Below are 26,608 nucleotides of genomic sequence, written 5' to 3'. Positions count from 1 at the left end.
TACTTTTAAATAATAATAATAATAATAATAATATGGTATCAAATGATTGAAAAATTGTATTCGCCACCATCTTCTAAATCATCATTATCTTACCATAATTCTTTATAATATGGTATCAAATGATTGGATGATAAATAATTTTTCGTTTCGTTGATTACAAATTAGAAGATGGTGTGGGGATGATAAAAGAAAAGAACAATAAATAGCATGATTTCTCTTCCAACTATATGATCATCTTGTTCAAGTCTTCTTTCCACGTAAGGATCTATGATATTCTAATCCCATAATATATATGACATTTCGTATCTTGCTTTGCATATACTTGAAGCATGAATTCCTTGGCATACCAAAACCCACTTGCTTAGCGTACTTGTACGCTTTTGCTTCTTCTTTGAATTTAAACATCGATCTTTACAAACTTTGGTTCTTCAACGTACAATTTGGTTTCCATCAATTATTAGCTAGGATGTCTAATTCACCATCGTCTAATGCAAAAAAAAGAAGTATTTATGACGGATTATTTACGACAATATCGATTATTTGTAACAAAAAATACTAGAATTAAAATAGTAATGATATTTGTAATAAAAACAATAATATGTAATAATTTATTTTTGCTAGAATCTCAACTTAATCAATCATCATGCTCGATGATCTGTCGCTTTTCGGCCTAATTGTCTATATATCATTTGTCTCCATTCCAGACATTATAGTACGTATATATATATATATATATATATATATCTAATTTCCACCTTAACATATATATCTTATAATATTTACGTGGAACTCACGGTACTGGCCATCTTGGAATCTTTTAGTTTTGCATTAATTGATCATATAAATCCTTACAAATAATATTATTCTGAAGTTGTTCAAAGTGTTAGGTGTGTAATTTTAAGGGTGGAAGCAAAGTTTTTCATGGAGGCCGACATCTAGAAGTAGACATTCATAAATCACCTTCAATAAGATGGATGCATGCATGCATTCATGGAGGGCTTGAGAGGTAGTTAGCTACGAAACTTATGCATATTTTCGGCTAAAATAAAAAATAAAAAAATATGAATGGCAGATGTTACAGGTACAGCTTTTTTATAGCCAGGTTTTTCGATTCAAACTTGATTAAGAATATAGTTAGGCAGACTTAATTAGAATAAGCAAGAAATAGATGACAACAAGAGGATAAGAACATAGTTCAGCGTCAAATAGATATATATATATATAGATATAGTTATGTGATGAGCGAGTAGCATGCGCGCGCTTTAATCAACAATATCGATCAGTTTTGGTATTATAAATAGTAGCAATATCATCCAATCTCTAACACGCAAATTTCAGATCGATGAATCCAAGTTCATCAGTTATGGCGGATAAAGTAGTAGTTAAAATCAACGTGCTTTGCATGTTTGTCTTGGTGATAATCTCATGCGCTTTCACCGTAGCAGTCGCGACAGTCTCGTACGACGACAAAGCTATCCTCATCAATGGAAAACGAAGAATTCTTATCTCAGGATCCATTCATTACCCACGAAGCACTCCTGACGTACGTACGGCCAGCATTCGAATATTGCAATCTTCACATGACTACTTAGCTTCTTCTTCTTCTGTTTAGACATGGCTTAATTTATGGTTTCTTTGGTGAATTTATATACAGATGTGGCCTGGTCTTATTCAGAAGGCTAAACTTGGAGGGTTGGATGTCATCCAGACTTATGTCTTTTGGAATGGGCATGAGCCTTCTCGAGGACAGGTAAACCATGATAAAATACAAAATATCATCTTATCTAGTTTGATTTATTTACTTCAAATCTGTTTGCCTTTTTCATCCATTTTCTCTGTGTTTTACAGTACAATTTCCAGGGGAGGTATGATATAGTTCATTTCATAAAACTAGTCCAGCAAGCTGGTCTTTATGTGCACCTTCGAATTGGTCCCTACGCTTGTGCTGAGTGGAATTTTGGGTAAAGATCACACAACAACTCTGCCCTATATATATATATATAGATTGAAAATTCAGATTTTCATAAACTTGTTCGATCAGGGGCTTTCCTGTTTGGTTGAAGTTCATTCCTGGTATTGCCTTCAGAACGGACAATGGGCCATTCAAGGTAAGAGATCACAGGGTGCTTGTAATTTATATATGTTCATTTGCAATATGTGATAATTCACTTTTTATGAAATTATATGTAGAACTAATTAAGTTGTCTATGATATTTCTTATTAAAGGCTGAAATGCAAACATTTACCACAAAGATCGTCGATATCATGAAGGCAGAAAGATTGTTTGAACCCCAAGGAGGCCCAATAATTCTAAGTCAGGTACGTAAAAATTATATGTATGTACTTGTTTAGCAATGAACAATACTGTCAACCTTGTCTATACAACTGCTAACTCGAATTTTAGGTAGGAGAAGAACGAGGCCGGTGGATATATTGCCCCATGAGTAAGGCATAAGCTAGCCTTACCATTAAATCAATTTATTAAGGAGACTGATTTGAGAGTGTGAATGTTACCCCATTTTTAAGGATTATGTAAACATGCCTACAATCTTATATATATAGTTGTAGCCTATGTTATATCAACCTAAATAGCTTCTTCTAGGCCTAATTTTCAATGTTTCTGATATTATTTTATTTGGGATTGGCCCATCAGACACGCAGTACTTTTGATTAATCTGCTTGCTTACATGTCTATGGCAGATAGAAAATGAATATGACCTCGTGGAATACCAAATTGGTACTCCTGGAGTTGCTTATTCGAGATGGGCAGCTTCAATGGCACTGAATCAACACACTGGAGTACCATGGGTCATGTGCAAGCAACAGGATGCTCCTGATCCAATTGTAAACCTTCTTTTAAAATTTCTCTGCATGGCATTTTAAACTTTTGAATCTCTCTTAAGCTTATATTTTCGCTGTTCATATTACAGATAAACACTTGCAATGGTTTCTACTGTGAAAACTTCACTCCAAATAAAAACTATAAACCCAAAATGTGGACAGAACTCTGGACTAGCTGGTAATGTTTTTTGATGTTGTCCAACTTATTATAAATTTTTGATGTTATACTTGAATTCATTGAAGCTCTAGCTCTTTGTAAATCTTACGACCAGGTTTCTGGAATTTGGTGGTCCAACTCCATATAGACCGGTAGAAGATATAGCCCTTGCAGTGTTAAAATTCATACAAAATAAGGGTACTTACTTTAATTATTATATGGTAAGTCAAATCCTTCCTAATATATGTCTGCAAAAAAATCCATCCAATTGGGGTTTGAATCAGAAGAAACCATGCTTAGAGCTCTGCTTTCTTTGTCCAATTTCACTATAGTACCATGGTGGAACAAACTTCGGCAGGACTTCTGGAGGTCCTTTTGTTGCCACGAGTTATGATTACGATGCTCCGCTTGATGAATATGGTGAGATTTCAAGAATAGAAAGAAACCTTCGAATTTCATGCAGAACTTCTATATTCTTTATTGATTGTCTCTGATATATTCTATGCATGTCAGGGCTACCTAGAGAACCAAAATATACCCATTTGAGAAACTTGCATTTTGCCATCAAGCGGGCTGAACCAGCTCTAGTGGCCACAAATCCCATAGTGGCGTCACTTGGGAGATTTCAAGAGGTTTTCTTCTATACAGATTGCCAGATCTTGAATATATATTGAACTCCTTTCTCTGCTTGTGTGTTTGTGGGCAAGCATGCATGTTTGTTACAGTCGAAGTTATATTCCTGGTTCTTTACTGAATACTAATTTTGGTTCCCAATTCTTATTCGTTACAAGGCTCATATTTTCAAAGCACCTGGGGTTTGTGCTGCCTTCCTATCAAACTACGACCAGAGTTCTTCTGTAACTGTGAACTTTGGAAACGGTCATTACACTCTGCCTGCTTGGTCCATCAGCATTCTCCCTGACTGCATAACTGAAGTTTTCAACACTGCGAAGGTAATATCATTGTCTTTCAAAATTGGACTTTCGGCCTCCATTCGAGTTTGTCAAGTTTGAGAACTTATCCAGCTAGTGAGACTTAAAGAAGTTTCAACTAGTACTGAAGTTCTCCTCTATTCTGTATTCAGACCAATCATCAAGGCTCGCATCTGAATATGGTGCCGGTGGAAGGAGCATTCGGGTGGGAGTCATTCACTGAAGCTGTTGCCACTCCTGCTGATAAAGGTTCATTCACAGCTGGTGGGTTAAAGGAGCAACTGAGTGTCACGTGGGACACCACTGACTATTTGTGGTACATGACAGAGTGAGTAACTTAGAACCTCAAACTATGGTGTTCTACGAAAATTTTAATCAAAACTTGTTGAGATCAGTAGCTAAACTATCTTTATCACTTTTGGATCTGATCTTTTGTCCCCACAGCGTGACTATAAACGCAAATGAAGGATTTCTAAGAACCGGAAAGCTTCCTGTCCTCAGTGTTGAATCTGCAGGCCATGCTTTGCAAGTTTTCGTCAATGGCCAATCAATTGGTACACATATTTTTTTGCATAAAAGATAGATGTTTTGGGAAATAAAGCTCATGATCTATTCTATTAACTCATGGATTTTCTACTCTTTGGTAGGAATTGCTTATGGGAAAGGTGAAAATCCAAAAGTATCATTCTGGAAGGGAGTGAGCCTGAGAGTGGGGGTCAACAAGATTGCTTTGTTAAGCGCTACTGTTGGACTTCAGGTCTGTATTTGCATTCCTGATCAGTCTACTCCTTCTGCAAAACATTCCTGGTGGCACCGGAACCACACATTTGTCTTCTTTTGGTCGTTATGCATAAAGTTCTTATTGATTTCAGAATATCGGCCTGCATTTTGAGTCATGGAATGCCGGAATTCTTGGCCCGGTCACCTTGTCGGGTGTCAATGCTGGAAAATGGGACATGTCACGATGGAAATGGTCCTACAAGGTTTGTTTCCTCCATAGCCTCCCCTCACTGATCTCAAATGTCACTTCCCATCATACCGAAAAAAATATGGAATTCAAAGCTTATATACCAACAACATGAATCATTCATATATAGAGCCTCAGTAGTAAAAGGGTACCTGAAGTTTTTTAAAGAAAATGTCTTCAAAACTAAGACATAAAAACAGTTGTCCACGGGAATGGATCAGTGTCTAAATAAAACTTAAAAAATACATATGCAATGTGAGGTGAAGCCTGGATGCATGGTTTACTCACTTGTGTGCATGGTTTTGAACAGAAAGGTCTAAACGGTGAAGATATAAGTGTGTTTTCGTCCGGAGGAAGCTCCATTGTGAGGTGGACAGGAGGAGCAGGACTAGTGACAAAGCACCCTCTGACATGGTACAAGGTAAGAACGATCCTGCTACCCAGATAATGGCTTTTTCAATTCTCCTCCGGAATTTGGGACAAAAATATGCAAGTTTTTATAGATAATATTGATTTCGTGGTTGGTATTTTCAGACTAATTTTGATGCCCCACAAGGAAATGAACCATTGGCTCTAGATATGAGCAGCATGGGAAAGGGTGAGGTATGGATAAATGGCCAAAGCATTGGGCGCCACTGGGCTGCAAACAAGGCATATGGTAACTGTGGCGCATGCAGTTACACTGGATATTACAATGAAAAGAAATGCCTAAGTGATTGCGGGAGCCCCTCTCAAAAATGGTGAGAGGGAATATTAATAGTTTTCAAAAATCAATACCTCATTGCATCCACATCTCAGCACATTGAAACGATTTCTAACAAGGTTGTTGTTGTTAATTACAGGTATCATGTTCCACGCTCATGGCTAAACCCGAGGGGAAATTTATTGGTCGTGCTTGAAGAATGGGGTGGTGACCCAAGGGGAATTTCTTTGGTCAAAAGAATATGATAAAATACCTCTTTGTGGGGAAATCATTGGTCTTGATCCATTGATTCTTCTACAGAAGCATATAGAAGATATGTTATAGGCATTAGCAAATCTTATGTTTTGTGATTATTCCTTCCATTTAGGAATGATTTATTTATATCATTGAATTATGCCCAATTCTCCTGTGTAAATAGGAGTAGAATGTGGTGTATGTGAAATTCAATCCAATATAGTGAAATTATTTGTTGATATGACATATTTTAAGCGGATTTATATATTTTAAGCAACATATTTTAAGCGAATTATGTTCATTTCGGTCTCGTTTATTTTCACAACTATATACATCTAATTATTACAATCTTCTCAAATTTTTATATAAAATAGAATAAACAATTTAATTTTTTTTAATTTTTATTTCATCTCATCTGAAAAAATAAACGAGACATATCGTTTTTTCAAACTCAAAGCTTCAAAAATCTTAATCTTGAGTTTATAGTAGGAGATGTTAGAGTGAAGAGATTTTAATATTTTTAAACTTTTTGCTTTATTATTATTCCTTCCACTTAAGAATGATTTTATATTATCGTCAATTCTCTTATAAATAGGAGTAGTATGTGATCTAAAATTATCTTCATTTCTTTTTATAAATATGAGTAGAGAGTATCTTCAAATTGGACTTGGTGTCAACTTCCATTTAACTCCATCCAATATATGGCTGGCACATCAGTCATTCGTTAGTTTTAAATTGAGCCGCGTCTCAGAGAATCATATATAGCCAACAAAAATAAAATCTGATTTCGAACTCTAGAGACCCCCCCCCCCTGCCTTCATCAGTCCCAAGTCTTTCTGGATTTTGAGAAAGAAAAGTTCTCTCTGTGTTTGTTTATCTGGTCTTAGAAAAAATTGTTTAAAATATTTTAGTTATATAAAAATAAAATTATAAATTAATGTGACTTGATGTAATACGTCAGATTGTAAAGTTATTTTTATTATAAAGTAGATCTAACAGATTTTATAAAATATATCAATTTGTAAGTTTAATTTGTGTAATTTTTTTATGTATGTTGCAGTGCTATTGTATTATTGTGTAATTTGATTTTTCTTTTTCGTGTAGATGCTGAGAATTTAATTAAAAGAAAAGAGACAAAAAATGAATTTCCCTATCAAGAAACTAAGAGCAAAATCTTGGACTCTATGTTAAAACCTATTTTATAGACCAAGTAGGCCATTTTTAATTAGTAGTGGCCCAAGAAGTTTTGCTAAAAGCCCAAGGCTAGTAGATACTCAATATCTTGACTTGCATCTAAGTTCTATGCACGTTTTTGCTCTCCCCTTTCCTCCTCTACCTATATATATAAGTGTATATACCCTTTTATGCAAGTAGAAATCTCCCTCAGCTAGAGTTGCCGCATATATAAAATCTCTTCAGTTTCCTTACCTCTAAATGTCTCCCAGGTACAAGCATATCATTCACGTTTTGGAAACTATTTGTTAACATCGGGTTTTGTACACCTTTGGATCTGATTTCGACAACTCAGGTCTTCCGAAATGGGCCTGCAAAAGATGGGAGAGAATGCAACTAGGAGAGGGCGGTCTTAGGGTCGGGGAGTCTCCAATGCCACAATTAGTAAATATTATTAGAAGTGAAAGAGTTCTAGGGATTAGAGAGAGTATTCTCGTACTTGAGAGTTGCTATTTATACTATAAGCTTGGGGGGAGATAGATCGTGTCTGCCCTTATAGAGTCCACGTCCTTCATACTGTTCCCTGTGTTAGAGTCCTTTAATGCGGCGTGGCTTTACAACAGCGTCATTAATTTGACGTGTAGCCCGGGTAATAGTGCCATTAATGCGACGTGATTTTCTGATTTCCTTCTCCCAGATAATATCCTTGGTGGTTCATTGATGTTTTTACTGTCAGGTAATCAAAGGTTCTCTGCACATTACGCCTACCATGTGGACAGGCACTTGAGAGCTGGACACTACTCGAGGGGCCTTCAGATCGACGAGTCTCATCCCCTGCAGCACCCTCCCTCTTGCAGGTTGTGTCCAGAGAACCCTACCTATGAGTCGGGTTGGAGACTTTGTTTGTTCTAGGCTGGGCCTTTGGTCTTAATTCCCTTAGCTTTCATTCACAGGCCCACTGGGTTTAGAAAGGGGGAAAAATTCCCTTATAGTTATCCCGTTAACTCTCACCAAATGAGTACGATGGGACTTTATCACTATTTGAACCTACCTTGCCTCTGAAGTCAGGATCCCTTTGTTGATGCTCATACGGCCCTGAAGTTTAGAGGGACTCCCGTCGTTTGGTTATCCTGGAAACACTTTCCCATCATTCTTGATTGGCTTGCCTTTTGATGATTCTGATAATGTCTTTTCAAGCTCACTAATGTTGAGTATATTAGGCGGCTCTTTGCGTTCGCGTCGCTTCGTGGATTGCACTTCCAGAATTCGAAGCGGCTCATACTTCTTCCTTCTTCCATGGGGTGTGGGAGGCTAATCATTGTCTTTCCTATATATAAAGTTGGAATTGGGGTTTCATTCATTTTCATTACGTTGTAGCCTTCTTGCCATTCTCATTTTTCCAATTTTTCTTTCCTCTGCCCAGCCTTCTTTCTTACTCTACTCTCTGGGCCGGGGGGTGGTGTTGTCTTTCCTACTCCATGTATTCCCTCCTTCCTTGCTGGGAGAAACAATCCTTGGTATTATGTGAGGTGGACCTGTGGTATATGCAGTAGCAGTGCACTATACCCTGGTCATCCTCTCTTCGGGTGACGGAGGTGTCGACCTTGCGTATGGTGAACGTGGGCATGTCGAATCAAGGTCCCGATCCCTTTGTCGGGACTTCCTCTCGCCTCTTATCTTGGGAGCTCTTCTCCGGCTTCTCATGGGGCTTAGCTTTAGTTGGGGCCTTTCCACTCTTCTATGCTTGCTCCAACTCCTTCATTCTTGGCTCCGTTAAAGCCCGAAGAGTGTCTTCCACATTGATGAAATTATTGGCCTAGTCCATGAACTCTCGCTATGTTACATGAGTCCTCCTTGTCAGCTTGGCCATAAATTGGGATCGTAGCCATACTGCTCCCAGAAGTGCCGCCAAGGTTATCTTCTCGTCTTGGTCGTCGGTGGTCGTGTGCTCCTTGTTGAACCGGGCTAGGTAGGACTTTAGGCTTTCATCCTCTGCTTGTTTGATGGTGAGGAGGTATGCCGTCGGACGCTGCCTCCTTCGACTCGATATGAACTGAGTTAGAAACAATCTAGCTAGCTCGCCAAAACTGTCATTCGATCCGGGTGCCAGAGACTCGAGCCACACTCTTGCCGGCCTCTTCAGGGTTGGTGGAAACACTCTGCATGCTACTTCACCTAGGAAGCCATGCAACATCATATGAGTCTTGAAAGTTTCCAGGTGCTCAAGAGGGTTCCTTCCTCCATCATATATTTTCATGGCTGGGACTTGAACTTTGGTGGTAAGGGCATCGACATCACCTCCTCCATGTAGAGTAGTCCAGTACTTGTGAGCAACTGGTCCACCGTTGACGATGTACTCGCCTTTCTTGCTATTTCCTCATATTTTCCTTTAAGGTTACGGAGCTCGAACTGCATGTTCTTCTGCTCCTCTTCCTTATTTGGTTCAGCTTGTGTGTTCAGGGACCTTGTATGCTCCCTGTCACTGGACTCTGCTTCACCGTCTCGCTCCTATTGAGGTTTTCGAAGTTCCTCGCTTTCCTTATGAAGTATTTTCACTTCATTAGTTAACTTCATCACCCATTCCTCCATATTTTTTAATCTTGTTTCCATGGCATCTCCCACGTCTCTCCTGAGTTGTTCAAAACGGATTGTCTCAGGCATGAGAAAGACACGTAAGATTTATTTGAATCCCACAGATGGCGCCACTATTAGCGTTGTGTTTCGCACACTTTTGGGTCAGGTTCCGACAACTCAGGTCTTCCGAAATGGGCCTGCAAAAGATGGGAGAGAATGCAGCTAGGAAATGAAGACCTTGGGGCTGGGGAGTCTCTGATACCAAATATAGTAAATATTTTTAGAAGTTTGTAAATAAGTGAAAGAGTTCTAGGGATCAGAGAGAGTATTCTCATACCTGGGAGCTGTTATTTATACTATAAGCTTGAGGGGGACAGATCGTGTCTGCCCTCATGGAGTTCACGTCCTTCATACTGTTCCTTGTGTCAGAGTCCTTTAATGCGGCGTGACTCTGTAGCTGCGTTATTAATTTAGCGTGTAGTCCAAGCCGATTTGCTTCTCCCAGACAATATCATTGATGGTCCATTAATGTCTTTCCTATCAGGTGATCAAGGGTTCCCCGCACATTACGCCTACCATGCAGACGGACACTTGAGAGTTGAACACTACTTGAGGGGCCTTCAAATCGACAAGTCTCATCCTTGCAGTATCCTCCCTCCTAGAGGTTGTGTCCAGAGGACCCTACCCATGGCTTGGGTTGGAAACTTTGTTTGTTCTAAGCTGGGCCTTTGGTCTTAATTCCCGAATTCTTGGCAGGTCATCAATTAAGAAAAATGCTCAATTGTGAAGACTGACCAATAAGGAATACTTCTCCTAAGTGTTGAGTGTAACAAAGCTTGGATAAGGAAATTACTCAAAAAGGTCTAAGCTTTGTGAATAAAAGAAATACATGATATTTTTGCTTTTCAGGTTCTTTAAAATTGTTTTCTTAAAAAAAAAAAAATTGAAAACAAAGAAAAGGGGCATGAGTAACTAGAATAAGAGTGGGGTGTTACCTCTAAGGCATACTCTACATGTTGGAAAATGGGGGGCCTGCGTGCATGGCACGTTCCAGGTTTTGGGCAGGAAATTAAAAAGCTGCTTTGCAGCATTAACTACACGTCAATTACCTTTAATCACCATTAAGCCTCGATTCTCTCCTCTATTCACTCTGTTTGTCTTCTCCGATACACCCATAGAGAGAAACGTATCATATTCAGTCCGTGCATCTCAAGAAATTTGTGTTTATCTTTTGCACAAAATCAAGGTAAGTCTTCTCTTCGGAATGCATTTATTAAGTTTTCGTTATTTTAGTTCTCTTTTTTGGGTTCTCTCAATCTCTGATTCCTTAAAGATCTCTTAAATCTTTCAAAAACCTAGTTGGCTTAAGACTTGAAAATCTTTTTGAAAGGGTTAAATAATGCTTTGAAAAGCATTCGTGGTGGTTTCTTGTTGTAGAAGGTAATGAACAAAGGCTGCATGTGAGTCTGTTTGGTTATTTTCTCAATGTTGTCGTCGTCCATCCTGTGTTTTGTTAGTCCTGTGCTTAGGTCTAGATATTTTCCTCGTCTGGTAAGAATCGCTAAACATGTATGTGCTTTCCGGATAATTTCCTAAAAACACGTGTGTGATTGGATTAGTTTTTTAGAATTATCTTCACATTCTTGGCCCTGTTACGTCGATATGTTGGGAGAAAAGTGAATCTGGTTACTTTGTTACATTGCGTATTTATCATGCTTAGAAATGATTTTTTTTTCTTTTTGTAGATGAAATACAAGTCAATTGCAAAGAAAGCGAAGTTTGATAGCAAAACACCTCCATTAAATTCCTCTAGTGAGGGAGAATCTCACTCTCATGTAGAACTCCAAAGAACTCTTGTAAAAAAATCCAAGGCAGCAGATAAAGAATCTGTCCCTTCTGAAGGAGTGGGGAGTATATCAAAGCTTCCTACCAAAGGATCAAAACCACCAAAATTTGTTAATAAGGAAGTAGAGACAGCCTACAAGATTGTGTTCTCCAAGGGGAATGTTCTTGGAGAATGAGAGGTAACTTTAAGTGATGTGAATGACCCTGCTTTTGAATTCATTACTCACATATTTGCTGACAGAGATGGGAGAAAATTACTGAGGGAGCCCCTGCCCCCTATATTGAAATTGTGAGGGAATTTTATGCTAACTCTTTACTGAGTGTGGACAATAATTTCATTACATCCAATGTTAGGGATGTTGACATGATCATAACTCCAGAGATTATTAGAGAGTTCTATGAACACCCTAGTGTGGAAAATCCAAGTTTTCCATACAAGGTTATGGGGACCCCATCAAAAGCCCAAATGAAAGATTTGTTTGCTCAGTCCAACGCACCAGCATGGCCCCCGATGACTCATAAAATCTCTATGAAGTCAATGCTCCATAAATATAGGTTCATTGCCAAAGTTGTATTGACAAATCTTTGGCCCATCACTAGGCATACCGAGTTGACAATTGAAAAAGTCCAGTTTATGTATGCTCTAGTTAAAGGTGTACCTATAGATCTTCCCTCCCATATTATTGATGTTATTTCCAAGGCTAGGGCTGACATGACAGACAAGAAAAATTTACCATTTGGAGGTCTCATCACGAAGTTGGCCAGAATTACTAAAGTTCTTTTAAGGAGCACAAATGCCATAATAAAGATGTATGGGAAGATATTTTCTAAAGCGGTCACCAAGTCAGAAGCTATGGTTAGTGAAAAGAAAAGAAGTCATGCTGAGGCATCCACATCTTTCCATCCTACCCCAGGAAAATCCATTGAAGTGCTTGGAACAACTTCAGATTTTGCAGTCAAAATTTGATTCTTTTGTGGATAAATGGGAAGAAAAAATGGAACAAATGTTAGCAGACCTACAAGATGAGTCAGAGAAGGTGAATGATAGGCTGCAGCAAGTTGTTCTGGATGTGGATCAGATTCTAAAGACAGTAAATCCACCTAAAAAAGAAGAAAAATTAGATTCTGACTGATGCTGACAACATATAGAGGGAGATGGGATGAATCTGTTAGCAGATGGAGTAGCAGGGCAGTGCAGATAGAATGCGGACACCACCACCACCACCTTTTATTATTTTTTTTTTGAAAAGTTTTTTTTTTTAGTTTGGTCTGCATATTGAACAATGATTTTGATTTTCTTATTTTGATTTCACTTGCTACATTAAACTGATATGTGTGTGGTTACGATAAGACTCATTGTGATACTTCAAACATTTTGCCTATGATGATTTTTTTTTATATGAAGTATAATTGTCTATATGAGATCTTTGTTGGTGGTTTGATTAGTTGTTTTTGCAGGTTTAAATCACATTCATCCAATATATATTTTTGTCATCAATCAGCCAAATGAGGAGATTGTAAATGTAATTTATGTTTGGTTAGGATTATGTGAGTTTGTATTTAAATTTGAATTATAGATGAATGTAATTTTAAATAGAACTCTAGGATTGCATCCGATAAGGATGAGTATTTGAATAGAAGTTATCCGATAAAAATAAGTGTTTGAATTGTAACTCTTATCAAATTTTTTTTATATTATAAGATAAGAGTCTACAAGAGTCCTATGTATGTTTCGAGTCTAAGAGTCAGTTGAAGAGATAAAGACGCAAGTTTTATTGAAGAAACTGAAGCATATTTGAACTCGATGCAATCCAAAAGAAGTGATCCAGTCTGGGATGTTTGCAAATAGTTAGCAACATATCTGGTTGAGATTCTGGATAAACCTGTCAACAGAGTCATTCTCCAAATCAATCACAATATTTCCTATTTATAGAAGAGTCGGCCGAGGGTTTTAGAAATACACTTGAACAACACATATTCACAATATTGAGAGCTTGAAGATCTGGGTAGAATTTCAAGAGATCGTGTAAGAGAAAATTCTTAAAAGAAGGATTTTTCAAAAAGCTCAGTCCGTGAGATTGAGTGAGAGCATACTTCAAGGAGAAGTTGTCGTGTTCAAGTTCAACTACTGGAGGTTCCAGTAAGAAAGACAAAGATTGGAGAGCGTCAGAGGTTCTGGCGGTAGAAGACAAGCGGGTCGCTTGTCTTGGATAAACTTGTCTAGTTATAAAGGTTTTGTAAACGTTTTACTTGTAATATTCTCAATCAATAAAACTGGTTTTCTTGGGTTTTACTTTTGAGCAGTTTTTCAAAAGGTTTCCCTTCGTAACCAAATTAGTGTGTTAATACTTTTAATATTTTATATTGGTTACTAATCTGTGCTAATAGCTTTTGTTCAGCATTAACATGCATAATCAAGAGTACTTGGGTAATTTCAAGCAGCATGACCAAACTCCACCTCAAACTCTTAGAAATCTCATATTAGATCTGTTGAAAATGTGTCAAGTTTTAAGTTTGTATTTTCATTAATTGCATTTTTTGTAAATTGATTAATGGCAAAGTTGTAATATTGAGTGATGGCAAAGTTGTAATATTTGAGTTTATATATAAAAGGCTATAGCCTACGGGACGAAAAAGAAAAGCAGAAGGAAAAAGAACTTTACTTTTCATTTCGACGCCGCTCGCTGTTTTGGAGAGAAACAAAGGGGTTTTTTTTTCAAAACCCTAGTTTTTCAAGATCAAATTTGAAACTTGAGGAGATGATCAAGTATACAAGATGGTATGGTTTCGTTAGAGTTTAATACGAGGAAGCCAGTGAATATTTTGTACGATGATCTATGATTGTAAGTGATCAAAAACTCAAGTTCTTTGATGCATTCTTCAATAATAAAGACTCCTAGACTGTTCTTGCCGTGGATGTAGACCATTAGAGTCGAACCACGTAATTTCCTGTGTTGATTTTGCATTTCTTTTATTATTCTTGTTGTTTTTATTTCTGATCTTGCATGAGTACATATTTTCTTGGATTTGGTTGTCTAATATTCAATATTAAATTGCATATTACAACTACGTTAATTGATTCTTGTTTGAGCATTTAATTGTGAGAGGCTGAAAATATAACAAGATCAATAACCCAAACTAGCCATAGATGGACCAAAAATTACACAGTAAAAAGAGTGACCATTGAGCATCTTATCGAACTTGGATCGATGGCGTTGAGGTGGCATAGAGGAGATATTCTATCCATAGCAGACCACTGCAATGTAAAGGGAGGGTTTGTGACTAGCCGATATAGGGGAGCTATTTGTGTTTGTTGTGGAGTGGCTTAGCCTAATGGTATGTGGGTGGTACTCGATGGTGCCATGGAAACATGGTGATCACTAGCATTGCAATGAAGCAAAGAGAGATTGAGAGAGAGTTAAAGAGATACCGAGAGAGAGAGATTGAGACGGAAAGAGAGGGAGAGAGATAAGGACTAAGGCGCTTGCCGATGGCGTGCTCGTGGTCAGGAGGAGCAGTGATGACAACAAGAATATTGGATAAACAACATGAGGCTTAGGCATGAGGCCCTTGGTGGAGAGTGGTGCTTAATGAGTAAGCAGCTTGGTAGTGACAGTGTGTGATGGGGGTGGCTGCTACAACACAGTGTTCTAGCAAAGAGAGGGGCAGGAGACGGGCTAGCAAATCGAGAGAGTGAGAGACACATATGAAGAGAGAGAAAAGAGAGATGGATGGGAGGGATGGATGGAGACTTACTAGCGTGAGGCGGGGGCAGAATGAATTCACAGAGGAAATAGAAGGAGACACGAGAGAGAGAGAGAGAGAGAGAGAGAGAGAGAGAGAGAGAGAGGACTTATTAACGGCTTTGTGTGATGTCCGGTGGTGGGGCAAGGCTTGGGTTGCAATAGTGAGCGACAATCACAAAGAAGAGAGGGAACGTCTAGGGTCAACTACTATGTATTAAGCTAGAGGCTACTCTGTTTGGTTATGCATAAAGTAATCAAAGCTTTTTCTTCCTCTTTCCCTCATTTTTCTTTAAGTATTTTGGATTGAATATAGAAGTAAACATATCATAAAGAGCTTGTTAATATTACAAATTAGTTGCCGGAGGATCCTTTCCATTGTGAAAATTTAGGAGACAATGGTATTTTTTGCTCAAAACAGACCATTATGCGATTTGATGTGATAATCACATTTCATTTCAATGATTTTTTTAGATTTTTCCAACTTCAAATGATCAAAGTAGGCCTTTGATGTCCATATTAATCGACCAATTTGATGAGGGTATGACATGGAATTGCTTTTGAGTTGGGCAAGTAGTAAGTCGTGACAAAGAATAGTTCTTCCTTTGCCAATATGAAGGCTGCAATTGTATTGATTTAAGGTCATTTTCTGGGTTACATTTACAAAATAGTTGAATAAGGTTTCGTGAGATTTAAAAAGAAAATAAAAGAAGAGATTTCTTTTTAAAGACCGATCCATTCTTGGCCGAGATAAGTCACTTCTACAAAAAACATAAAAAAATACCATTTGCGATAGATTTGAAGATAATTTTACATCACATACTACTCTTATTTATAAGATAATTGAGATTTATAAGATAATTGAGGATAATTCTAAATAATTCTTTAAGTGGAATGGAAGGGATAATAATAAAACACAAAGTTTAAAAATGTTTAAAGCTTTTTACTCTAACATCTCGCATTAAATTCAAGATAAAAATTTCTGAAGTTTTGAGTTTAAAAAATGGGCAATAAATGAGCCTAGGCCCAAAACTAGGCAGATAACGTGCTGAATATGGGCCTTGATCAACAGTCCAAGAAAATATGTGAGGCTTTAAACCATACTCGTAACAAGCTGAAAACAATTAAGCCCAATTTGAATAGAGAAATAAGATAAAATAATTTTAGATTAAAATTAAATTATTTATTATATTTTATATAAAAGTTTAAAAAATTTATAATAATAAAATAAAATAAAATGAGATGAAACCGTTTCCTAGCAAATTACCTAAACCAGCGAAGAATCTATACTCTTTTTTCTTTTCTTTTTACCTCCATGTTTTGCAGTCTATATTTTTTGTATTTTAAGGTACCATAAACTAAAAGATTTCTAGACTCAGAGGACAGAAATTTCAGCACGTGATAGCATGTGAAGACATGAGACATGAATGATAGAGACTTTGTGGCACGTGTGGGTAGATTTTCTGCCATAAATCTATGGTCATGGAAATAAATGAACGGGGATTTAGATTGATATATTAAGAAGTGTGAGATACAGTTGGACGATAGAGATGAGAATTTCAGGAGGGAAATTATAGAAGAGGAAATAAGTAGCTTTTATCTTTCCATAAGCTGTAGTAAATGAATCAATAAATCCAACCAAACGATGATTTTCCCCCCAAAGAGGTATTTTATCCTGTTCTTCTGACCAAAGAAATTCCTCTTGGGTCACCACCCCATTCTTCAAGCACGACCAATAGGTTACCCTTTGGGCTCAGCCATGAGCGTGGAACATGGTACCTGTAATTAACAAACCTTATTAGAAAGAAATCTATTCCAAGTTGCAGAGATGTGGATGCAATTAGGTTTGATTTTAAGAACTATTAAAATAATTCCTCTCACCATCTTTGAGAGGAGCTCCCACAATCACTTTGGCATTTCTTTTCATTGTAATATCCAGTATAACTGCATGTGCCACAGCTACCATATGCTTTGTTTGCAGCCCAGTGGCGCCCAATGCTTTGGCCATTTATCCATACCTCACCTTTTCCCATGCTGCTCATATCTAGAGCCAATGGTTCATTTCCTTGTGGGGCATCAAAAGCAGTCTGAAAATACCAATAATGAAGTCAATATTTCTAGAAAAACTTGCATATTTTTGCCCCAAATTCCGGAGGACTAGAATTCAAAAAGCCATTATCTGGGTAGCAGGATCGTTCTAATTACCTTGTACCATGTCAGAGGGCGCCTTGTCACCAGTCCTGCTCCTCCTGCCCATCTCACAAAGGAGCTTCCTCTAGATGAAAAAACACCCATATCTTCACCGTGTAGACCTTTCTGTTCAAAATCATGCACACAGGTGAGTATTGCTTTCATGTTAGCATGCATACAGGCTTCATCTCACATGGCATATGTTATTTAGACACTGATTCATTCCACAAGTTACTGTGGAGAACTGTTTTTATGGCTCAATTGTGAATTGATTTTCTTTGAAAACTTCAGGTGCCTTTTTACTACTGAGGCTCTATATATGAATGATTCATGTTGCTGGTGTATAAGTTTTGAATTCCATATTTTTTTTCGGTATGATGGGAAGTGACATTTGAGATCAGTGAGGGAGGCTATGGAGGAAACAAACCTTGTAGGACCATTTCCAACGTGACATGTCCCATTTTCCAGCATTGACACCCGACAAGGTGACCGGGCCAAGAATTCCGGTATTCCATGACTCAAAATGCAGGCCGATATTCTGAAATCAACAAAAACTAGATGCATAACGACCAAAGAAGATAAATGTGTGGTTCTTGTGCAACCAAGAATGTTTTGCAAAAGGAGTAGACTGATCATGAATGGAAATACTGACCTGAAGTCCAACAGTAGCGCTTAACAAAGCAATCTTGTTGACGCCCACTCTTAGATTCACTGCTTTCCAGAATGATAGTTTTGGATTTTCAGCTTTCCCATAAGCAACTCCTACCAAAGAGTAGAAAATCCATGAGTTAGTAGAATAGAGCTAGCATGAGCTTTATTTCTCAAAACTTCTATCGTATGGGCAAAAAAATGCGTACCTACTGATTGGCCGTTGACGAAAACTTGCAAAGCATGGCCTGCAGATTGTATACCGAGGACAGGAAGCTTTCCGGTTCTTAGAAATCCTTCATTTGCGTTTATAGTCACGCTGTGGGGACAAAAGATCAGATCCAAAAGTGATAAAGATAGTTTAGCAATTGATCACGACAACATTATTTGAGGTTCCATGTCACTCACTCTGTCATGTACCACAAATAGTCAGTGGTGTCCCAGGTGACGCTTAGTTGCTCCTTTAATCCATCTGCTGTGAATGAACCTTTATCAGCAGGAGTGGCAACAGCTTCAGTGAATGACTGCCACCAGAAGGATCCCATCACCGGCACCATACTCTTATGCGAGCCATGAAGACGTGTCTGAAAACAGAATAGACGAGAATTTCACTAGTTGAAACTAATTCTTTTGGTCTCACTAGCTCGATATGTTCTCAAACTTAACAAGCTAGGGTTGAATCCAAAAGTCCAATCTTGAAAGACAACGATTAAGTAAATAAGAGATCATGAACAAGGGTATTTTTTTTTTCTTACCTTTGCTGTGTTAAAAATTTCAGTTCTGCAGTCAGGGAGAATGCTGATGGACCAAGCAGGCAGATTGTAACGACCATTTCCAAAGTTCACAGTTACAGAATATCTTTGGTCGTAATTTGATAGGAATGCAGCACAAAGCCCACGTGCTTTGAAAACATGAGCCTTGTAATGAATAAAAGAATTGTGTCCCAAATTAGTATGCAGTAAAGAACCAAGAACCAGGAATAGAACTTCGACTGTAACAAAAGTGCTTGCTTGCACACAAACACAGAGAAGCAGAAAAAGGACTTAAATATTTAGGATTTGGCAATCTGTATAGATGAATACCTCTTGATTTCTCCCAAGTGACATGACCATGGGATTTGAGGATACTAGAGCTGGTTCAGCACGCTTGATGGCCAAATGCAAGTCTCTCAAATGGGTATATTTTGGTTCTCTAGGTAGCCCTGACATGCATAGAGACAATCAACAAAGATTATAGAATTCTGCATGAAATATGAAGGTTTCTTTCTATTCATGAAATCTCACCATATTCATCAAGTGGAGCATCATAATCATAACTAGTGGCAACAAATGGACCCCCAGCAGTCCTGCCGAAATTTGTTCCCCCATGATACTACAGTGAAATTGGACAAAGAAAATAGAACTCTGAGCATGATTTCTTCTAATCAAACCCCAATTGGATGGATTTACTTGTAGACATATATTAGGAAGGATTGACTCACCATGTAATAATTAAAGTATGTGCCATTATTTTGTATGAATTTTAACACTGCGAGGGCTATGTCTTCTACCGGTCTATATGGATTTGGACCACCAAATTCCGTAAACCTGGTTGTAAGAATTACATAGAGCTAGAGCTTCAGTGAAATTAATTATAACATCAAAAGGTCATAATATGTTGGAGAGAATTAAAAAAATTACCAGCTAGTCCAGAGTTCTGTCCACATTTTGGGTTTATAGTTTCTATTTGGAGTGAAGTTTTCACAGTAGAAACCATTGCAAGTGTTTATCTGTAATATGAACAGAAAGAATATAAGCTTAAGACATTCAAAAGTTTTAAATGCCATGCAGAGAAATGTTATAAGAAGTTTTACAATTGGATCAGGAGCATCCTGTTGCTTGCACATGACCCATGGGACTCCAGTGTGTTGATTCACAGCCATTGCAGCTGCCCATCTCGAGTAAGCAACTCCAGGCTTACCAATTTCGTATTCCACTTCGTCGTATTCATTTTCTATCTGCCATAGACAAGCAATGAAGAAGATTATAAAAACTGCCTGACTGAATGAGCCAATTCCACAGAAAATGAAATGGAAAATAAGGCCTAGTAGCAGCTATTTAGGTTCATGTTCATTGTTATACACATAGATACGTGCATGTATGTATATGTCTTACATACCTGACTTAGGATTATTGGGCCTCCTTGGGGTTCAAACAATCTTTCTGCCTTCATGATATCGACGATCTTTGTGGTAAATCTTTGCATTTCAGCCTTTAATAAGAAATGTCAAAAATAATCACTTAATTAGTTATACATGACAGAATATCACAAAAAGTGAATTTTAACATATTTCAAATGAACATTAATTAATTACAAGCACCCATATCTCTTACCTTGAATGGCCCATTGTCCGTCCTGAAGGCAATACCAGGAATGTACTTCAACCAAACAGGAAAGCCCCTGAACAAGTTCATTAAAATCAGAATGTTTAATCTAAATCACTGTCACAAAAAATCTTCTTCTATATATGTATGTAGTGCAGAGTTGTTATGTCTTTACCCAAAATTCCACTCCGCACATGCGTAGGGACCAATTCGAAGGTGCACATAAAGACCAGCTTGCTGGACTAGTTTTATGAAACGAACTATATCATACCTCCCTTGGAAATTGTACTGTAGAACACAGAGAAAATGGATGAAAAAGGCAAATAAATTTGAAGTAAATAAATCAAACTAGATAGGATGACATTTGTTTTATCATGGTTTACCTGCCCTCGAGAAGGCTCATGCCCATTCCAGAAGACATAGGTCTGGATGACATCCAACCCTCCAAATTTAGCCTTCTGAATAAGACCAGGCCACATCTGTATATATTCACCAAAGAAACCATAAATTAAGCCATGTCTAAACAGAAGAAGAATGAAGTTTGCATTCGAATGGTACGTACGTCAGGAGTGCTTCGTGGGTAATGAATGGATCCTGAGATAAGAATTCTTCTTCTTCCATTGATGAGGATCGCTTTGTTGTCGTACGAGACTGTCGCCACTGCTACGGTGAAAGCGCATGAGATTATCAGCAAGACAAGCATGCAAAATACGTTGGTTTTAACTACTTTGTCCGCCATAACTGACGAATCTTAAATTTGCATGCATGTTAGAGATTGGATGACGTCCCTACTATTTATACTACCAAAACTGATGTTTGATTACAGCGCATGCTCTCTCATCAGTCATCATCACATAGCTATATATATCCATTTGACGTTTCAATAACTATATATACATCTATTTGACGTATTAATATCTATATATACATCTATGTGATCGCTTATCATATCGGTATAAAGATAAACATGTAAAATACTCTAGCTGGTTTTAATTAGAATTAATATTCCTAATTCTACTTCTAATTATAGCTAGATTGAGGATCTGTATCAGCCAAAGGATTTGAACAAGTCCAAGTAGAATCCAACACCTACAATAACTAACCCCAACATGGAGATTATGATTCAGTACAACAGATCACTTCACCTCAAACAAGGACCCAAACTCCACTTCTTATTTGTATTTTCGAGTTCAAGCATTTACCATTGCATGTAATCTTATAAAGCACCGAACTATATACCATGTCATTACCCAGATCTGTTTGAAGCCAAGTTCAGCCCATTTCAAGCCCAACTTTGAGTAAATTAAGGCCCAAAGCCTAGCCCACATACCCCTTAAACACCGAAAACGTTTTCCCCTCGTCTCCTCTCCAGCGCCCCAATACATCTCTCTCTCTCTCTCTCACCCTCTGTGAGTTTTCGCTGCCAGCCCAATGCATGCCCCCGTCGTCCCTCTCTCGTCTACCTCTCTTTCTTCATCACTCCACTTGACCATACTTGTTACTCTACCTTACGGGCCCGTGATACACGGAGAAACTACAAACATAAAAGTCTTAATAACCCACAAAATAACATAATAGGAAATAACATAATGGCCCACACCCACAAATGAAGTAAACTAAACTAAACTCAACTAATCAGCTCTTGTACTTCGACCATCAGTTTCCTAATACTTCCATGGTCTGTGTCCTCCGGCTTTGCACAATAGATGTGTTACAGACCCTCCCTCTTAGAAGATCTTACCCACAAGGTGCGGATAGGCTTTCTTGAGGTGCTGATATGATTCCCATGCAGCCTCTTCAATCTTCTACCCTTGCCCCCAAATGAGGAGCTTCGGTTGTGCTTGGCCGTTAACCTTGGTCAATCAGCAACCCAAGACCTCTTCTAGCTCTGGCTTCAAGGCCCCAATGGAATCCATGGGTGGAAGCTTAGGTATTACTATGAACTTAGCCTCGATTCTTAAGCTGAGATATGTGAAATGTGGGAAGTATCCTTGTAGTGGGAGATAGATCCAGTTATTGGCCACATATTTGTCCCTTTGAAGGACATGGAATGAGTCTTAGGTTGTGTTTGGATATTGAACTGAGTTGAGTTGAGTTGAGATGAGATAAAAGTTGAAAGTTGAATAAAATATTGTTAAAATATAATTTTTTAATATTATTATTATTTTAGAATTTAAAAAAGGTTGAATTGTTTATTATATTTTGTGTTGAGATTTGAAAAAGTTATAATGATTAGATAAAATGAATTGAGATGAGTTTGAGATCCGAACTGGCCTTAATACCTTGGAGACAGCTTAAGGTCACAACAGTGTGAGATGGAAACTTGTCGATAGGGCTGGAGGTGCAAGTATACCCAATCACCTATATTGAACTCATGTTCTTTCCTTTTGAGGTCTTAAGTGTTTTTTTTCATCCTTTCTTAGGTCTTGTGTAAATTATGTTTAAGAATTTGTGACATTTGGTCCCTTGTCAGTTAATCTGATTCCACAGTTTCCAGTCTGGTAGTGCTCTGAATGTAGTTGAGGAGCCTTGGTGGAGAACATCCATACAAGTCTTTGAACGGTATGAGCTTTGTTGAGTGGTGTAGGGTGGAATTGTACCAACACTAAGTAAAAGGGACCCAGATTGACCAATCCTTAGGCCTATCTCCCGAGAAGCACCTAAGGTAGTTTTCCATTGCCTTGTTGACCATCAGTTTGAGGATGGTAGGCAATGCTCATGTCTATTTACACTCCTTGAAGAGTTTACACTCCTTGAAGAGTGAAAATATACTGCCAAAACCTACTTGTAAAAGTGTTTTCCCTATCTGAAAAAATGGACAAGGGCAGGCCATGCAGCTTGAAGACATCCTTCAAAAATAACTCAGTCACTTTTTGTGCAGTGTAGAGGTGTTTGAGAGGGGTGAAGTGGGCATACTTGGTGAGCCTATCCATGACTACACATAAGCTATTGAAACCCTGAGAGTTAGGCAGTCCATCGATAAAATCTATGGTAATGTGAGCCTATGGTTGTTGGGATATAAGAAAGGACTGTAGTAACCCACTAGGCGTGGTGTTATTAATTTTAACCATTTGGCATAAATCACAGCCCCTTATGAACTGCTTAACCTTTTTTTTCAAACTTAGCTAGTAAATCTCCTTTCTAACCCTGTGGATGGTCTTGTTATACCCCTAGTGGCCTCCCCACTGACTGTTGTGCATCAACTCTAGCAACTTGGCCTTAAATGATCCTTGTCAGGAAATGTAGAGTCTGTTTTTATACAAAAGTAGCTCCCCTCTCACAGAATACACTGGAGATAGTTTTCTATCCTTGCACTATTTTATTAGCTATTGAAAATTTCATGATGCTCATACACCTCTTTTAACTCATCCATCCAGTCATGGTGAGAAATGAAATCAAAGAAAGAGAACACTTCTCTTCAGCCTCCTTTTGAGATAAGGCATCAGCCACCTTATTCTCATTCCCCTTCTTGTATTCCACCAGTAAATTATACCCCAACAATTTAGTGACTCACTTTTGCTGGACAGGGTTGCTTACCTTTTGATCCAGCAAATATTTTAAACTTTGCTGGCTAGTCCTTACCACAAAGGGCTACCCCAATATATATGGTTTCCACTTTTGCACCGCTGTCACAATAGCATACCATTATTTGTCATAGGTCGACATCTCTTTAGTTCTACCCTTCAATGATTGGCTGAAAAATGCCAAGGGTCTTCCCTTCTGCATCAAAACAGCCCCCACCACTGAACTCGATGCATCACATTCAATCATAAAGGGAAAAGAGAAATCGGGTAGTGCTAACACTGGAGTTGCACCACAGCCTCCTTCTAGTCATAAAAAGCAACCTTAGATTTTCTTGTCCATTCAATGCTATTCTTTTTCAACATATCTGTAAGTGGGGCAGCAATACCTCCGTACCCTTTTATAAATCTCCAGTAATAACCAGTTCATCCCAAAAATCCCCTTAGGGCCTTTAAAGGAATTAGGAGTGGCCAATCCCTCGTGGTGGCCAATTTTTTTGGATCCGCCCTAACCCCCTTTGTTGAATCTAAATGACCAAGGTAGGCTACCGAATCTGCAATTGTTGTGTTTAGCATAAAGTCGGTGTTGTCTGAAGGTGTCCAATGTCAATTTCAAATGTTCTCTATGCTCCTTTTCACTTTTGCTATAAACTAGCATGTCGTCAAAAAACACCAACATAAATATTCGAATGTAAGGTCTAAATATCTCATTCATTAAACTTTGAAAGGTGGAGGGGTGTTGTCAACCCAAAGGGCATCACTATAAATTCATAGTGACCCTCGTGAGTTCAAAATATTGTCTTAGAAACATCTTCTGGTTTGACCCTTATTTGATTGTACCTAGACCTCAATTCCAACTTGAAAAAAATCACAGCTACATATCATTCGTCCATTAACTCTTCCACAACTAGAATGGGGAATTTATCCTTGATGGTGGCCTAATTCAGCCCTCTATAATCCATGCATAATCTCCATGAGCCATCTACCTTTCTTACCAAAAGAACGAGTGAGGGGTAAAGACTTTGACTAGGTTGTATAACCCTTGAATTTAAAAGTTCCCTCACTATTTTTTCAATTTCCTCTTTTTGGTAATAATGGTATCAGTAAGGCCTTATTGAGATTGGTTTGGTACTAGGCAACAAGTTAATAGCATGGTCATTAGCTCAGGTAGGGGGTAATCCCTTAGACTCCTAAAATACTCCTCTTCCAGAACATGTAAAAACACCTCTTTTTTCTCTAATTTATTACCTTAATGTAATGACCCCTCCTCAATTAAGTGGCCTTTTGTTATGGCCTTAAGTGGACTTGTGTTAAGGCCTTGAATGTAACTACCTTTTCTTGGTAAATAAACTGCATGGCGAGATTTTCAAAGTTCCATAAAATGGACCCAAGTTTCCATAGCCATTGAACCCCTATCACCATGTCGCACCTTGCAAGTACTAACACATGAAAATCCAAAGTAATCATAATGTTTTGGATTTTCACCATTACCCCTTACTTTTTCAATCACTGAAAAGCAGATCACCCATTGATCACTCTCGCATTAACTATTTTAGGAATCACTTAAGTAAGGGTAGTTCTTTTCACAATAGGGTTTAGGAAGTTATAGATAGAACCGGTATCAATAAGGATGGTAACCCAAGTCGTGCCATTGTCCCCTTGACTCTTATTGTCTTGGGGTTATGAGACCCTATCAAAGAATGCAAGTATATCTCAAGGTTGTTTAATTCCCCCATTAATCTTGTGGCTTCCTTCTCAATTTGGTCCTCACCAGGTACCCATTTTTCATCATATCCAGTCAACACCTCCTCTAATAAATACAACCTAGGGTTTTGACACTTATACCCTGGGTTCTATTTGGTGTCACAATAATAACACAAGCCATTTTCTCTCATTTCTTTCATTTGAGCTTGGTTGATTTTATAGATAGGCAGGTTACTTTTTCGTGCAACAAATAAATTGTTTTCATGTGGGGTGGGGTTTTTAAGCAACTCAGGTTCGGGTGAAGGGTAGTTGGGTGCCTTGTAGTGTCTCTTGGCTAGGTTGAGGTTTTCCTCTTGAATCTTAGCCAGACTGTATGTAGTTGCTAAGGTTGAGGAACTAAACATTCTCACTGGGAATCTAATCTAATCTCTTAAGCCACTTAAGAAACAACTTAATTTGTAAGGGTCCGAAAGCCCCCTCAATCTATTAGATAAGGACTCAAATTGTGCCTTATGTTCTTCAATAGAGCTTCCTTGCCTGAGTCTAATCAATGCCTCCATGGAGTTATCATAAGTATTAGGGCTGAACCGAAGTAATAGGGACTTAACTAAGGAGTCCCAATCAGTTAGTTGTCCGGACTCTTTTAAGTCTTGAAACCAAATGAGGGCGTACTCTTCTATAGGAAAAGAAGCTAAGCAAATTCGGTGTTGTGGTAAGATATTGCGGTAGGGTATTGCGAAAAGAAAAGAACTTGTTTCTCTTATATAACCAACTCGTAGGGTCTTTCCCATGAAACAATAGAAAACTTAGTCTTACAGACCTCCCCACCTGAGATGTTCCCTCCTTCTTCCCGAGTCTGCACTCCCAAGGAAGAGCCACCGGGATTATATGTTTACATATTTACATACATACATATATACACATGCACACTCTTTAAAAGAAAATCTAATCATTTCTCTTCATTCCAGTTTCGAGCTGCACTTCTTCTTCTTCGTCTTCTCATCTACTCCTTT

At 38.1% G+C, this 26,608-nt stretch overlaps 1 protein-coding gene and 1 pseudogene across 1 annotated transcript; one reads left to right on the top strand and one right to left on the bottom strand.

Moving 5' to 3' along the window:
- The first annotated feature begins 1,238 nt into the window (after positions 1-1,238).
- On the top strand, positions 1,239-6,073 carry LOC109009612 (beta-galactosidase-like). The gene is made up of 18 exons (XM_018990175.2): positions 1,239-1,543; positions 1,655-1,750; positions 1,849-1,961; positions 2,042-2,108; positions 2,227-2,319; positions 2,701-2,844; positions 2,931-3,019; positions 3,114-3,219; positions 3,331-3,418; positions 3,512-3,630; positions 3,790-3,951; positions 4,083-4,258; positions 4,375-4,484; positions 4,578-4,687; positions 4,803-4,913; positions 5,208-5,318; positions 5,432-5,637; positions 5,740-6,073. Exons 1-18 carry the CDS (start codon positions 1,343-1,345, stop codon positions 5,843-5,845), a joined length of 2,208 nt encoding a protein of 735 aa, XP_018845720.1. The 5' UTR covers positions 1,239-1,342; the 3' UTR covers positions 5,846-6,073.
- A 10,761-nt stretch (positions 6,074-16,834) lies between these two features.
- Positions 16,835-25,313, bottom strand: LOC109009606 (annotated as a pseudogene).
- Positions 25,314-26,608: the final 1,295 nt, after the last annotated feature.

Source organism: Juglans regia, chromosome 1 (genome assembly GCF_001411555.2).
Source record: "Juglans regia cultivar Chandler chromosome 1, Walnut 2.0, whole genome shotgun sequence".
Classification (NCBI taxonomy): Eukaryota; Viridiplantae; Streptophyta; class Magnoliopsida; order Fagales; family Juglandaceae; genus Juglans; species Juglans regia.
The sequence above is the reverse complement of the archived record's forward strand: the minus strand, read 5'-3'. Positions and strand labels throughout refer to the sequence as shown.